Here is a 16,930-nt window from a genome sequence, read left to right as displayed (position 1 = left end):
TTTAGGAGAAACATGCATATTAGACAAAATCAAAGCTAAAACAAGAATCACAATGTCGTCTCTCAAGCTATAGAGGAGCAAACTTTTCCTCTGGTTAGTAAGTGGTGTTTCTGATCAGTGTGTTCTGTATTTAGTCATGAAGAACCTTCAGAGCTCCAGCCTCCTCCTCGGTGTCGTTTAAAGAAGCTCACCCGGCTACGTTCCTCTGTTTAATTGTCGTTATTTTAATATCAAAGGACGATACCATGTTGAGCTGAGGAATCAGTACATCCAAGGGTTTTATGGAAACTGTTAACAAATTCAATAAATAACAGAAATGAAAACAATCACAGCTGGAGTTACACGGTACTGACGATAGATCAAGCCATTCCTTAAGTCATTAAATAAACATTCAATATTCGTACAGACTTTTTTTGTTGTTTTTTTCTTGGAAAAACAAAGAAATCAACTATTTGTCTAGTATGTAGTTTAAAACAGCATTCAGGATAGAGAGCTAGAACATAGAATTATGTACAGTTTTCTGGTAGATATTCACATTCTATCAAAATAATCCGTTGAAATTAAAGCCTTCAAACGTGGTAGTAAAAAGGACGCCGTGGGTCCGTCTGCTGCGCTGCAGTTCGTTCACCGCCAGGCGTCTACAGGTGTGTGCTGTAGAAGGCGGGCGCAGCGTAGCTCTGCGTCCCCAGCATGAAGGGGGACAGGACGTGGCTGGCGGTGAGGAAAGGCAGCTGGACCAGGCTCCCGGTGGGGGGGTGGTGGTGTCCGGCGTAGCCAGCGTGCATGGCCAGGTGCCCGCTGACCGGAGGCGACGGGCTGAGAGGGCTGAGGCTCCCCAGGCCTCCGCCTCCTCCTCCTGCTCCTCCGGGGCCTCCAGCTCCTCCGGCGCCGGTGGGGGCGGATGTGTCGGCTCCCGGGTTCTGCTTCTTCCACTTGGTCCGGCGGTTCTGGAACCAGATCTTGACCTGGGTCTCGGTGAGGGAGAGCGACAGCGCCAGGTTGAGCCGCTCGCACACCGACAGGTAGCGCGTGGACTTGAACTTGTTCTCCAGCGCCACCAGCTGCTCATAGGTGAAGGCAGTCCGGGCCCTGCGGGGCTTCCCCGACTTGGAGTCCGAGCCCGTGCGTTTCCTCTTGGGCTTGGCCCCCTGGCCCCCGTTGGTCTGGGGGCCGCTGATCTGGCCTGCGGGGCCTCCGTTGGGGCTCTTGGCGTCCCTGCTGGTGTCCTGGTGGCCGCCCAGCTCTCTGTCTCCGTTGCTGGGGAGGGCCGAGCTGCTCTCCTCGCTGCTGTAGGGCCCATCGGGGGCCTCGGAGTCCGGGGTCCCAGATCTGTGGTAGTCATCCTCATCTGGACTTCTGTATACGAAGCCGTCCTCTGGAAAAACAGAGAAGAGTGTTTAACCCTCGTGTCGTCCTGCGGGTCAAAATTGACCCGTTTTAAAGTTTGAAAATGTGGAGAAAAAACAAAAATTTCACAGTGAAACTTCTGATGTCCACATTTTCAACATTTTTGGGAAATCTTTGAACATTTTTTTGGTGGAAAAAAAAAAAGAGATGTTACAAATGTTTCTTAAGAGCATTCACAAAAAAATCAACCAAAATCCATCCATTATCTATACACGGATTAATCGTCATTAGGGTCGCAAGGAGCTGGAGTCTATCCCAGCTGACTTAGAGTGAAGGTTCACCTGGACAGGGCTACATATAGAGATAAACAATCACACTCATATTCACACCTACGGACAATTTAGAATCACCAATTAACCTCAGCATATTTTTGGACTGTGGGAGGAAGCTGGAGAAAACCTACACATGCTCAGGGAGAACATGCAAACTCCATACAGAAAGATCCCAGGAAGGCCAGGACACCAACCAGGGATCTTCTAGCTTTCGAAAGTGGCAACAACCAAGCTACTGTGCAGCCCCAAAGAGCAAAAATGAATAAAAAATGAAAAAATCCTACTAGGTACCACTCTATCTGTAGACATCAAGGTCCTATCATCACACTTGGACTTGTTTTATGACTCTTATCCAGGTTGTTTTCTCCTAGCTTGTGCTCTATCGACTCTCAGATGTACACTACCGTTCAAAAGTTTCAGGTCACCCAGACTATTTCATGTCAAAACTCACACTTTTATCCATGTGGTAACATAACTGCACAAGGGTTTCCTAACCATCAATTAGCCTTTCAACACCATTAGCTAACACAATGTAGCATTAGAACACAGGAGTGATGGTTGCTGGAAATGTTCCTCTGTACCTCTATGGAGATATTCCATTAAAAATCAGCTGTTTCCAGCTACAATAGTCATTTACCACATTAACGATGTCTAGAATGGATTTATCATTCATTTAATGTTATCTTCATTGAAAAAAAATGCTTTTCTTTCAAGAATAAGGACACTTCTAGGTGACCCCAAACTTTTAAACGGAAGAGTACATCGGTTTGAATAAAAGCTAAATGTGTAGGAGACAGGATGATTGTTTTCCTTTTATTAATTTTAAAAAAAAATCAATGTCGTATAAAACTATTGCATTTTATATATAGGTCTTTCCAGTGTACATTTTTAAAAAGTTTTAACATGCATTTTTTTTTTAGGAAAAGCGAGTGACTTGTCCTCATTGAACCATGATCTGTGGGAGGTAAACAAAACCACTGCACTATACATTGATGGAAATGATTTGTAATGGAGTTATCAATGAAATACAAACAATGTTTATTGGGATTATTTTTGGTTTCTGCTATTTTTGGATAGTTAAACATGCCCTGGGAACATCATTGCTGTTCCTGAGAAACAAAACTAAAATGAGAGTTGAATTTGGAGGACTTTGGTCACCATGGTTACAGTAATTAACAGGTAGTTTGGAAACAAGGATCAAACTTTGTTGACCCATCCATCAACCCCAAAATCCACTCCAATCAGCTCCAGAGGTTACTGATTATTCCTCACACGTTCCAGATCTGTGGTTCAGTCCAGTGTGACAATATAAGTGGAGCCAGTATTTAGAAGTGGGTACTATATTAAGCTAAAAAAATATCTACAATAACTAGTAAAGTTATTTAAAATGATTAAGTGGCACCACACTGGTCACCATGCAATAATCCTGGGACCTGCTGGTACCTTTTATGGCACAATACAGTATAAGTAAATGAAAATTAATTGCTGTAATTAACACTGGTTTTTTACTGCAATAACATCCATCCAGTCATACATGTACACTGACCAGCCACAACATTAAAACCACTGGCAGTACAAGTGAATGAACTAGACTCTCGACTAGAGATCTAAACTACAGGTTCTGATTTGTAAAACTGTTATTCTATTTGTGAAAAAGTAAAAAACAAAAAAAAAATATCTTGGACATTTCACTGTCATTTTTTCAATAGGGACCACTTTAGACCAGGTCCAGATCAAAAACCTCTTTGCTTAGATAGGTTGAATCTTGAATAGATTGTCATACAAAGGCTAAAGACTCTATAAAGCATATTTTTTGATATGTAAAACCATTATTATTGTTATCAAAGACCGCTGGCTGATCCCCAGTGGACCACGAGGGTTGTGGGGAAAAAAAAATAAAAAATAAAGTTTTTTTTTTTTTTTTATTGGTGACTGTATGTTTTGTTGCACACCCTATCAGTCTCTTAAACATTTCCACACAAAAAAAAGTATTTAAAAAAAAAAGAGAAAAATTAAAAAGTAGGTCACGTTTAACCTACGGTAGCACATGACGCATGACAGGAAGTTGACAGCTGTCAAAAGCAGCTGGCGGTTAGCGGCTAGCGGCTAGCTGCTAGCAGTTAGCGATCAGAGCGGTTACTACCACTAAACGTGAACATGGCCGAAGGGGAAACGAGCCAAGACATACCATTTTCATCCTGAATCGGAGGGAGATTATTTTTCTTTACTCTCATTCACAGCCTATTGGTTTGATATGCAATGCGACGGTGGCGTTGGCAAAGAAAGGCAATGGTGGAGCGGTATTTTAGAACAGTACACGGGAGCTACGAGAGGGATTTCCCGACAAAAGCGCCACAAAAGTGCGGGATTTGAAAGCACAGCTGGCAGCACAGCAGGCAGTCTTCAACAAACCCAAGACCCAGGGTGATATAAGGCCGCAAACTCAGAAGATGTGCCCTGAACCTGACAGCTCTTTCTGGATCAACTTATTTGTGCGAGTCTGCTTCCTCGCAAATGGAAATCATCAAGTCCAAGCATAGATCAGCAATGACTGATGACCACCTTGCAACCAGCTCCTACTCTCCTGAAGCTAACCTCCTCCTCCTCCCAGTGCCACGTCTCCCACTCAGGTAGGAAGGGATTTCCTTTTTTTCACACTCAGATCTAACTGTTTTGTATCTCTGTTTAGTTCATATTAAGGTCAGTTATGGCTGTTGCTCACCATGCAGATTGGCATGTGTGTGTTTGAGAGAGGGAGGGTTTGTGATGTGATATCGAGTGGTTGTGTGACAAGAGAAAGTGTTGTTCGGTTCTTTACTGCAGGCTGGAAACGATGTGTGTGGGTTTGCTGTGTTGACACTGGACTGGTAGATCTCGGGAGGTTATATTTGGAAAGTAGATCTTGGGTCAAAAAACTCTGGGCACCCCTGATATACAGTAAAATTAAAGGAAATTAACACTGGTCTTTCCCCAATAAGGTTTTTTACTGCAATAACATCCATCCAGTCATACATGAACACCGATCAGCCACAACATTAAAACCACTGGCAGTACAAGTGAATGAACTAGACTCTCGACTAGAGATTTAAACTACATGTTCTGATTTGTAAAACTGTTATTCTATTTGTGAAAAAGTAAAAAACATTTTTTTTTAAAAATATTGGACATTTCACTGTCTTTTTTCCCCATCTGGACCACTTTAGATCAGGTCCAGATCAAAAACCAGTGAGCTTAAGTGGGTCAAATCTTGATTAAGTTGTCATACAAAGGATAAATACTATTAAAACCATAAAATTTTCTTACGGAAAACTATTTTTTGTGTTACAATGTAAAAACAAACAGATTTTAGTGTATTTGTATGCACTGGACCACTTTAGACAAGGGCCAAATCTAAAACCAGTGAGCTTAGATGGGTTAAATCTGTAATTTTTTTATTTGGAAAACCATTATTTTTTTTGTTTTTTGTGATTTTAATGCATTTCTTTTTTTTTTTTTTTTTTTTTTGCATCTGGACCACTTTAGACCAGGTCCAGATCAAAAACCTCTATGTTTAGATGGGTTGAATGTAGAAAAGATCATATTTTTGTACCAGAACAGTTTTTCCTGGTCCATGAAGGCCCCATCCAGCAGCCCAGTGGCTGATCAGTGTATATCCATATTTAGATTCATCATGTCTGGTTTATGTCTCTATGGAACCTTTATTATGACTATTTTATCTTTATTTGTAGCTCTATTCTGCTTCTGTAATTCCTTCTTTCAGGCCTTATCTGCATCCAGCTGCTGTAATGTGTGAATTTCTCCTGTGAGGATCATTAAAGATGATCTTATCTTATCCTACTAAAACACTGGATTATGTAGGTTGGAAAGTTATCCAAAGCAGCACAAAAATAAAGCTAGAAGCTGAAATTATTTGGCTTTGTTGATCAGCCAGACGCTCACTGAAACCTCCTAAACATCTAATTAGATCATTTAACTGGAGATCAGATGCACCTCCAGAGGAACTAATGATGCTTTGGTTCCTAAAATATAAAACTATTTTATTGGAAAGCTGAATTGTCTTGTTTAATTGTTGCAGTAGAATGTATCTAATGCAATTTTTAAAATGAAATTAGGATACTTTAATGACGTCATTAATGAGTTTGAGTATTCGTAGATAATGTGTGTTTTCTTATTTCAATTTTTATTTTTTAGTTTATTTAACCTAAATTGATTTGTTTTAACAACTCAGTTCTAGGTTTTTTTTAATGATTCTGAGTAAAGATGACTAAAAATGTTTTATCTCCAACATGCAATAAAGACTTAAGGCAATTTTCTAGAAATCTGAACTATTTTGGGTTTACAGGAGAAGGTTTTGTATCAGTATGCAGCATTAAAACACATTTAAAACGACCACATCTGAGTGTAAATCAGCTTTAGCCATTAAAATCTACTGCAAAATTCACGTCGCCTAAGACTGTGTGGTATTTGTACATGTTATGCATAGGCTTTAAATTTGAACAGGTTTTAATTTGATTCTGCTTTTTTTATGCATTTCTCTATTATTCTGCTGATGCTAAATGAGAATAAAAGCTGAACTTGGTGGTAAAACTGGATTCTGACACGAAGCTGTATGAAAAAAACATGATGCAATGAATCCATTTTGCACCTTCAGGCCTTGTTGTTGCTTTTTATAAAGAGCTTTAGGGTTTTACAAGACAAACTATTGTACCAGACAAATAGAAAATGGATCTAAAGGGGCTGAAGGACGGTCGAACACTAGAATGTCTAAAATAATCTCACAAGTAGAAATACAATCTGAACCAAAAAAAAGTTTTAAAAAAATGAAGCAACAAAGAGCTTTTCATATTAAATCTGTGCAAAATGCACATGCATGGAGGCCTGATTAAAACAGGGATGAAACATTTTCAGAATAAAAGGATGAAAATACAGATTTTATTTCCTAAACATGCAATAATTTATACACTGATTATTCATTTTGTTCATTATTTTTTAAACTAGCTTCAATGAAAAACTCTAAATTTGACCATTAAATATAAAATGGGGTTGATTTAGGAGAAGTTTGAAATTTATTGTATAATTCACATTTATATTCTGCTCTGTTTTATTATTTATTTTTTATATATTTTTAAAAAATATTTATTTATTATTTAGAATAATATTCCAGCATTTAGTTGCTCAATTTTGTTGCAGTGGAGTTTAATTCATCCTTTATTTTCAGCTGTTAAAAATAGAAATGTATTTATTCAGTGTTAAATATATATAAAAATCAGTATTAATTGTTGTTTATCGGCTACAAGTCAAATCAAACATTATTTTATTTTTAGGAAAAGGTGAAAGGTGGAAAATAAATTGAAGAAATGTTCTTTTAAAAATTCTAAATACAGAACAATAGTGTTGAGTTTTTAGTATAAATGTGGCGGTATTTTGCTAGTGTGTGTGTTTTAAATTATTATTTTCATTTTATCAAAGAAACAAACAAAGGAGACACAAATTCAGTTATTTATGATGTATATGCGCATGTGTGGAAATTTTAGACTTCAGTTTTAACACTTGTTTAACGAAAATTCTGAAAAAAATTGAATTAGTTTGGAAAAAGGAAATTAAAGTAATAAAAAAGCTACGTGGAGGAGCAGGAAGCTGCAGACTGAGGAGGAAACGGAGCTGATTGGAGCTAATGAGTCAAACTGATATTCACTGATCGATAATACCGATCACACACACACACACACACACACACACACACACACACACAGCAGCCAATTACCGCCGATTTGACTCCAATTAAAGGACAGCTTTCATTTTTTTTGTATTTTCTTTTTTTTCTTTTTTGAAATTATTTTTATTGCTTTTGGCAGAAAGAAAATAGCCGAAAAATTAATATTGTAGAGAAGCTTTAAAACTTTCGGATCTCACAAAGAGCAGAAATGTGATTAAAGTTATTATCTGTAATTAAAACCAAAAAATGTGGACGAAAGTTCTTTAAGTTACCGCCTTCACAAATATCAGAAGCAGTTTTATCGTCATTATAATAATTGTATATAATGAAACTGTGCGTCATTTCTCTCCTTATGTACTGGACGTAAATATAGATTTTAAAATAAACAATAAATAAATAAAACTGGGATGAAGAGAAACACGATGCATTTTCCAAAATTAGTTTTAAAATGATAATAATAATAATAATAATAATAATAATAATATGAAAAACTCTAAATTTGACCATTAAATATAAAGTGGGGTTGATTTAGGAGAAGTTTGAAATTTATTGTATAATTCACATTTATATTCTGCTCTGTTTTATTATTTATTTTTTATATATTTTTAAAAAATATTAATTTATTATTTAGAATAATATTCCAGCATTTAGTTGCTCAATTTTGTTGCAGTGGAGTTTAATTCATCCTTTATTTTCAGCTGTTAAAAATAGAAATGTATTTATTCAGTGTTAAATATATATAAAAATCAGTATTAATTGTTGTTTATCGGCTACAAGTCAAATCAAACATTATTTTATTTTTAGGAAAAAGTGAAAGGTGGAAAATAAATTGAAATGTTCTTTTAAAAATTCTAAATACAGAACAATAGTGTTGAGTTTTTAGTATAAATGTGGCGGTATTTTGCTAGTGTGTGTGTTTTAAATTATTATTTTCATTTTATCAAAGAAACAAACAAAGGAGACACAAATTCAGTTATTTATGATGTATATGCGCATGTGTGGAAATTTTAGACTTCAGTTTTAACACTTGTTTAACGAAAATTCTGAAAAAAATTGAATTAGTTTGGAAAAAGGAAATTAAAGTAATAAAAAAGCTACGTGGAGGAGCTGGAAGCTGCAGACTGAGGAGGAAACGGAGCTGATTGGAGCTAATGAGTCAAACTGATATTCACTGATCGATAATACCGATCACACACACACACACACACACACACACACACCCACACACACACACACACCCACACACACACACACACACACACACACACACACACACAGCAGCCAATTACCGCCGATTTGACTCCAATTAAAGGACAACTTTCATTTTTTTTAATATTTTCTTTTTTTTTTTTGAAATTATTTTTATTGCTTTTGGCAGAAAGAAAATAGCCGAAAAATTAATATTGTAGAGAAGCTTTAAAACTTTCGGATCTCACAAAGAGCAGAAATGTGATTAAAGTTACCTGTAATTAAAACCAAAAAATGTGGATGAAAGTTCTTTAAGTTACCGCCTTCACAAATATCAGAAGCAGTTTTATCGTCATTATAATAATTGTATATAATGAAACTGTGCGTCATCTCTCTCCTTATGTACTGGACGTAAATATAGATTTTAAAATAAACAATAAATAAATAAAACTGGGATGAAAAGAAACACGATGCATTTTCCAAAATTAGTTTTAAAATGATAATAATAATAATAATAATAATAATAATAATAATAATAATAATAATAATAATAATAATAATAATAATAATAATAATAGATGAGATGACTTGACTGCATTCTTATTTATTTTTAAATCTCCGGTTCTCCCGGTACTCACTGCTCTGGTAGTCCTCCGCTCCGTAGCAGCCCTTCCCGGTGTCGGGTCCGTGCTCGCGCTCCCCGCCTCCTCCTCCTCTCCGGTTCTCCGCTCCGCACGCGCTCAGCTCGCGCTCTCCTGCCCGGTGTCCCGCGTGCTGCTGCTGCTGGTGTCTCCGGCTGCTCGTGAACTTGTTCGGGTCCAGGATGTCCAGCACGGAGAACGACGTGGTCCGGTGCCCGGAACCGGGGCCCTGCAACGGCAGCGGAGGGTCTCACTCAGCCGGTAGTTAGTTTGTTTAGTATTATTATTATTAAAGCAATTTGTTGTTTTTATTTTGTTTTAATTGTCGTTTAGCAGTACAGTTTTTTACTTCCGGTTATTAATAATAAACACAATTATTTCTACTATAATTTAATTTTAGTGAGACGTTTTTCTTTTTTGTAGCATTTAAATTGTAAATTATTATTATTATATAGCTCCACTTTCGTTTCAACACATTTATTTCCACTATAATTTTACTGACACTTTTTTCTTTTACCTTTTTTTTAAATGTATTTTTATTTAATAGCTATATTTTCGTTTTATTTTCTTCCGGTTATTCATAATAACCACACTTATTTCTATAATATTTTAATATTACTGTGAGAGCTTTTAATTATTTATTTATTTTAAATTTGGTAGCTCCATTTCCGTTTAATTTTCTTCCGGTTATTCACAAATCCCACAATTATTTCCACTATATTTTCATTTTACTGAGTGTTTTCTTTTTAAGTATTTTGTTTCTGCTTTTAAATATAAGATCAATAATAATGCTAATAATGCACAGCCTGATTTTTTTTCTATATATTATTGTAATATTCTAGTAATAAAAGGACTCCATCTGAGCAGGATTCTTAGTTTCAGAGCAAACGAACAGCAGAACACATCAGAGACAATAAAACGGACCGAAAACCGAATTTATAAAGAAAATAAAACACAAATCAGCTGCATTTCCTGCCAAACCACAAGAATCCTGTTTCATGTTTACACTGCAAAAAACACAAAATGCTCAGTTTTTATTATTATTATTATTATTATTATTATTATTATAATTAGGAATTAATTTAAAAGCATTTAATTATAATTTCCATACTCCTCTTTTTTTGTTTCTTTGCTCTATGATGTGAATTAAATCCTGATTTATGTGGAAAAAGTAAAAAAAAAATCAAAAGCAGTCCCAGTGTGAGCAGCAGATCCTCCTCATCTGATCAGGATCCTTCATTTATTAATGAGGCCAGTCTGCAGCATGTCCACATGAATAATCCCACATTAATAATATTATAATTCTCTCTTTAAATAATCCGAGGAGGCACCCAGGGGCCCATTAACACCTGAGATAAGAGGAACGATCAGAGCTGCGATCAGCTGGAAGAATCCTTTATTTAGGATTTAAACGATACTTTCAAAACTGATATTTAAAAATGAATGAAACTAGATTTATTCGGTTTAAGAGAAATGAACACGCTACTTTCACATGCATGCGTGTTCACATTAAATTTTGAATTTTAATTGCAATATTCGCAAGTTTTCGTTTGGTTTCATTCATTTGCACGGAACAATAAGAAGATCTGTTCCCTCTAAAGACAATTATTAGATTTTTTTAACAGTCTTTATTTGTATTTTCAAGCTTCCTGTTAATATTAGTATCCTAATAAAGGGCCCATCTGCATATAAACAGACACAAACAGGTCCAATATACAAAATAAAGTGCAATAATCCAAAATTAAACTTTCAATTTCATTCATTTTTAGTTATTTTTTCTCACTTTTCTCTCCTAAAACGCCCCATTAGTGGATCAGTGTTTATTTATTCTGCCACTAAAGATAAATAACTTTGTGTATCTACCTGCTGCGGCGGCACCAGCACCGGGTTCGTCGGCGGAGGTTCCGAGTGGTTCTCCCCGGCCTGAGCGGCCACCGCGCCGGAGAAGAGCCGCTTCTCCCCGGCGGCGCCCCCGTCCAGCAGGTCCCCGCCGTCCGGACCGACCACCGTCTGGACCCCGTCCCCGCCGCCGCCGGGCGCAGGTATCGCTCTGTCCCGACTCATCACGGGCTGCACCGCGTCCGCCACCGGCCCCGCTCCGGCTCTGTCCCGGCTTATCACGGTCTGGACCCCGTCTGCCCCGGGCCCCGGTACCGCTCTGTCCCGGTTCATCACTTCACTCTCCCTTTCCCATATATGTTCAGAATCCGTATAAAAAACCGGGAGAGGAGGTGGATGAATAATAATAATTTTAAAGAAAGAGTTTTAAAAGATATTCATGTCAGAAAGAACCAACCACGGCCCGGTTCATGAGTGCCGCCAGTGTCCGGTGAGAGGCGTCTTCAGCCGGCTAAAGTTTCCATCTGCGGCCGGTCTCGGGGCTGGAAGTGGACTGAGGCTCCGCTGCTCCAACTTCAAACTTCTTCTCTCCGGCTCCTCATCCTCCGCCGTATCGGTCGGTCGGTCTCTCACGGCGCCGTTATCCGGTGTCACACACGCACGAACAGCTCCCGACCTCCAGCCCGGCGCGCTCCGTCTGGTCAGCGGGGGGCTGCGCGGCGCGCTCTGGAGGCTGCCAGGAGTTGGAGGCGGGACGGACGCTGATGTGTCTCTAATAGTTAAAAGCGGCTCTCTCTCCCCCTGTCTCCCCCTCTCTCCCTCCCCCATTAGTTAAGTGAAGCCCCGCTCTCCTCCCTTCTTCTTCTTCTGCGCCTGTTTTTGGCTGCTCGCCCCCCTGGAGGACCCTCTGGCACGGACTCGCTCCTCAGGCGTGCGTCCTTCCTTATTTATGCGCGTCCCCCCCACTCAGTTCCGCGGCTTCTAATTGGCTACAAATTAATCCCACTCGCACTAATAGGCTATTATCTGGAGGATGCGCGCGGCCGAGAGGAGCGCGAGAGGGGGGTGAGCGGAGCAGGAAGCGCGCGCCGCTCCGCTCACCTTTGAGAGTTTTGAGCGTCACGTGTCTCAGGTGTTGGCGCCAAAAAAGTGACTGTACTGGAGCAGCAGACATTTATTATTATTAGTTGTTGTAGTAGTAGTATTCTCATTATAATTATTATTATTATTATTATTATTATTATTATTAGTAGTAGTAGTAGTAGTAGTAGTAGTAGTAGTAGTAGTAGTTGTTGTTGTACTCTTCAGTTTCATGGTATTATTGTTAAAAGTAGTAGTAGTTGTAGTCTTCCTCTTATTATTACTAGTATTAGTAGCAGTGATAGTAGTAGTAGTTGTATTCTTTTTCCTTTTTATTGTTATTATTAGTAGTAATAGTTGTAGTAGTAGCAGTAGTTGTATTATTATTATTTTTAGTAGTAGTAGTTGTATTCTTTCTTTTATTATTACTAGTATTAGTAGCAGTGATAGTAGTAGTTGTAGTAGTTGTATTCTTCCTCTTTTTTTAGTAGTAGTAGTAGTAGTATTCTTTTTTCTTTTTGTTGTTATTAGTAGTAATAGTAATAGTTGTAGTAGTAGTAGTAGTAGTTGTATTATTATTTTTAGTAGTAGTAGTATTTTCTTTAACCTGCTTTGTGTTGAGGATTATAACCAACTCAGATGTTTTCCAGCTGCTCAAACAGATTTATAGAACTCCTTAAACTCCTAAAATCCAGTTTTACTTTTGCCAGATTGAGACCAAAACAACTGATTGCATTCCTGACGTTACATTTTAGAGAGAACAGCTCCCAGGATGAAAGCAAACGAGATCATTTCTTCACTTAGCACATAAAAGGAATCCAGAAATCACATTAATTACACCATGGCCTGGCTTCACTATAAACTGTGAAAGTCACCCATAAATAGAACTATTTGAACGTTATGGCAGCTTGATAACTGATCACCGGAAGCTCAGCTGATCCAGGTGTGACGCTGGGGGCGGAGCTTCCTGCTGCAGGTTCACCTGTGCATCCTACATAGAAAAAAAAAAGACCAGGAGGCTTATCTTTAATGCAGATTCCAGGGCAGGGCCTCTCCTCCAAACTCAATTACGGCCTGAATAAAGCCGGTAATGTCCCCGCTGCAGTGAAATATTGATTCCTAATCCTTGGCAGTCATTACTATGCCAAAAAATAATAGACCACAGAATTGGATTTTGATTTAACACGCGACGTGTTTATTCTAATGCCGGGGACTTAATATTCCGCTTTGAACCACAGAGGAGGAGGAGGAGGGGGGATGAGGTGATGGAGGCTCTGACGCCACACTTTTTATATTGTTGTGGAGCACATTAAAGAGAAAAAAAAGGGGAAAAAGAAAAAAGAAAGAAAGAAAGAGATGCCGGGACATCTTTCCTGTCCTCCTCCTCGGCCCTAATACACAAGGTCAGCTCCATGTAATTGCCTTGCTCAATGATCCTTAGGAGGAAGAAATTAAAAGTTGAGCAAAATAATGACTGAAACAATGAGACATGATTAGCCAATCAGAGAGCCCGGCCCGCTGTGATCTACTTCCTGCTTGGCTTTATGGCTTTATTTTAAAACAGTCAATATATTAGCTGGATTAAATACCACTGCAGCTTCTTCACCTTGGAAAATATTAGCATTTGAAGCATGCTGGAGGGAAACTATAAAGCTGCTGCACGCTGCTACAGCAGGAAGTGATGGTTATTATTATTATTATTATTTATCCTGTAGCTTTCCTGTGGATCTCAGAGGGAGTAAATCACAGGTTTATCATGTTAATTAAAGGAAGTTTAGACATCAATCTCAGCGCATCTGTGGCAGTGCAGTGAAATAATGACCTGTGTGGTTTGTCTGCTGGCCTTTGACCCTCGTGTGAATGAAATAAAATCAGCTGAGCAGAATGTGCTGTTATCTGGGAAACCTAGAAACCCCACTGACAAGAAGAAGAAGAAGAAAAAAAATGAGGATAATGATGATGACATCATTAAAGAGGATTAAAAATATGATAAGAATATAATTAGAATTGAGAACAGTGTAAGAAAACATAAGGAAAATGGTAAAAGGGATGGTAGAGGTTGGGTGTAGTGTGTGTGTGTGTGTGTGTGTGTGTGTGTGTGTGTGTGTGTGTGTGTGTGTGTGTGTGTGTGTGTGTGTGTGTGTGTGTGTGTGTGTGTGTGTGTGTGTGTGTGTGTGTGTGTGTGTGTGCGCGCGCGTGTATGCATGTGTAATCAAAGACTCAATTAATAATCAAATTAAACTGAGAATCCACAAAAATGTGCTCATTCTGCAGCCCTCTCGGTCTGGTTTTACTATTGTTATGAGGACATTTGCTCCTCACAGTGACATAAACACACACACACGTGCACACACACACGTGCACTCATACACACACTAGAAGCCACATCATCATCAACAACACGAAGATTAGTGATAAGAATGTCATTAAAGATGATGTAAAAAAGAGAAAAATAGTAATAATTTCTCAAAGTAAGAATAAAAAATGAGGAAAATATTAAAAGGTACACTGTCATGTATATAAAATGTGTGTGTGAGTGTGTGTGTGTTTGTGTCACTGATCATCAAAGACTCATAATAATCGAATCAAAATGAGAATCTGCAAAAATTTGCTCAATTTGCAGCCCTCTGTTTGATTTTACTATTGTTATGAGGACATTTGCTCCTCATAGTGACATAAACACACACACACACACACACACACACACACACACACACACACACACACACACACACACACACACACACACACACACACACACACACACACACACACACACACACACTGTGACAGAGGAGGTTCCCACAGTGTGTGCCAGCAGACGCTATGGGAACACTCCTCCCTCTACCAGTGTGTGTGTGTGTGCGTGCGTGCGTGCGTGCGTGCGTGCGTGCGTGCGTGCGTGCGTGCGTGTGTGTGTTTCTCTGTGTGTGTGTGTGTGTGCGTGTGTGTCTATAATTATTCTAATGAAGGTTAACGAGCTCTGCTCTGCCTCCTCTTTATTAAATTAATCTCAGCCAGTAATGAATCATAATTACTATAATTAGCAGCTGGAGCTGATCTCCGGCTGGTGGGATCGAGGTGATGACATCAGAGACAACCTTCATCTCCTCCTCCCTCTACTGACCACAGCGACTGTCCTCCTCTGATAGGAAGCACCACAACCGTGACCCCTACATGTTCCTGGACACCTGGTAGCACATGACTGACCCCGCTCTGATGCAGTGTTGTGCTTTGGACATTTTGTATTTCCTATTTTGGTTGATGTTTATTTATTTATTTATTCATATTACAGTCTTAATATCACACTTAATATTTCAGCACATACCGTATCTATCTATACCAGGGGTGTGACACTCATTCTAGTTCAGGAGCCACATTCAGCCCAATTTGATCTCAAGTGACCAGTAAAATTAGAGTAAAATAACCTATAAATAACAGCAACGCCAAATTGTTTCCTTTGCTTTAGTGCAAAAAAGTACAATTCTGGAAATGTTCACATTTAATGAATTATCGTTTTAGAAAACGTCATGAACAACGTGAATTCTTAAGAAAAATAAGTTCAATTTCAGGAGTATTATGCCTCTGTTTATAATTTACACATTACAAATTACAGATCACAAAGTGTCCACAAAGACACAAAACATTTAGTTACAGGTATCTGGAGCAAAATGACAAAACACAAACAAGACCAAAAGGAAACACAAAATGACAAATAATGAGACAAACAAAATGAAACACAACAAAAAATAGACAAAAAAAATAGAGAAAAAGTTATAAAATGACAAAAAATAGGCAAAAATAAGAAAAAATATTACAAAAATGAGACAATATGACAAAAACAAGACACAAAACGTAAAAAAATGAGGCAAACAACACAGAACAAAACAAAAAAAGAGACAAAAAATTTGCAAAGCGACAAGAAATAGACACAAAGGAAACAAATATGACCAAAAAAAGGAACAAAGCACAAAAAACCACGTGAGGCAAAAAGGAAACACAAAACGGCAAAAACATGAGACAAACGACAAAAATCAGACAAAAAACAACAAAAACAAGACAAAATATGACAAAAATTAAAACAATGAGCAATCTAATATTTTACTTTATGATCAAAACAACTTGTCATGGTCTAGAAATTATTTTAAATTTATAGTTTTACTAATTTACAATCTGCAGTTAATGTCTTCTCTGTGATTTTTACACTTTGAGGGCCGGATTGGATCCTCTGGAGGACCGCTTTTGGCCTGCGGGCCTCATGTTTGCCAGCCCTGGTTTAGCGTGTTGTCGTCTAAATGTTGTTGCTGAAGCCTGTCAGAACTCGACAGCCTCGACAAGAAGCAGCACCGAGACAAACCGAGGACCGAGGAGATTTTTAAAATGTAAAAAACATAAAGTGACATCTGCTGCTTCCAAACAGCTCCAGTTATCCTCCAGCTTCTTCATCCATCTCCCCGCTTCCTCCATTTCTCCTGTTTTTCTATTTTGTGTCTCTTCAAGGTTCTATATTTTAGATTAGCCCTCCTCCTCCTCCTCTTCGTCCCCATTACAGGAGTAATAGCCCCCCATCCTCCACTCTCACAGTTAGACGCTCAGATAGCATCTGACCTGAAGAATTAATTAAATATGATAGCTGATTAAAAATAGCATAACTAATAGTGTAATATCTCAAGCTGTCGTCTTTAATAGTCAACATTGTGTGTGTGCGTCTTATCTGCTGCAGACAGACGCTCTCACTATTGATTCCTGTTCATTTCAGTTGTCAGGCCGACCACTCAGCTCATCTG

At 38.4% G+C, this 16,930-nt stretch overlaps 1 protein-coding gene and 1 long non-coding RNA gene across 2 annotated transcripts in view; one reads left to right on the top strand and one right to left on the bottom strand.

The window, feature by feature from the left end:
- Positions 1-17: 17 nt before the first annotated feature.
- On the bottom strand, positions 18-11,847 carry nkx1.2lb (NK1 transcription factor related 2-like,b). Its single transcript, XM_055016856.1, has 3 exons — positions 11,088-11,847; positions 9,222-9,453; positions 18-1,375 (listed from the first exon to the last, which is right to left on the bottom strand). Exons 1-3 carry the CDS (start codon positions 11,394-11,396, stop codon positions 639-641), a joined length of 1,278 nt encoding a protein of 425 aa, XP_054872831.1. The 5' UTR covers positions 11,397-11,847; the 3' UTR covers positions 18-638.
- The window catches only part of LOC129350400 (uncharacterized), a 29,921-nt gene continuing 16,802 nt past the window's right edge, over positions 3,812-16,930 (top strand). Inside the window, exon 1 of the long non-coding RNA XR_008603799.1 lies at positions 3,812-4,309. This is a non-coding gene — a long non-coding RNA (uncharacterized LOC129350400). The remainder of the gene's footprint in view (positions 4,310-16,930) is intronic.

Source organism: Amphiprion ocellaris, chromosome 13 (genome assembly GCF_022539595.1).
Source record: "Amphiprion ocellaris isolate individual 3 ecotype Okinawa chromosome 13, ASM2253959v1, whole genome shotgun sequence".
Taxonomy (NCBI): Eukaryota; Metazoa; Chordata; class Actinopteri; family Pomacentridae; genus Amphiprion; species Amphiprion ocellaris.
Note: the sequence above shows the minus strand (reverse complement) of the source record. Positions and strands in the feature narration are given on the sequence as shown.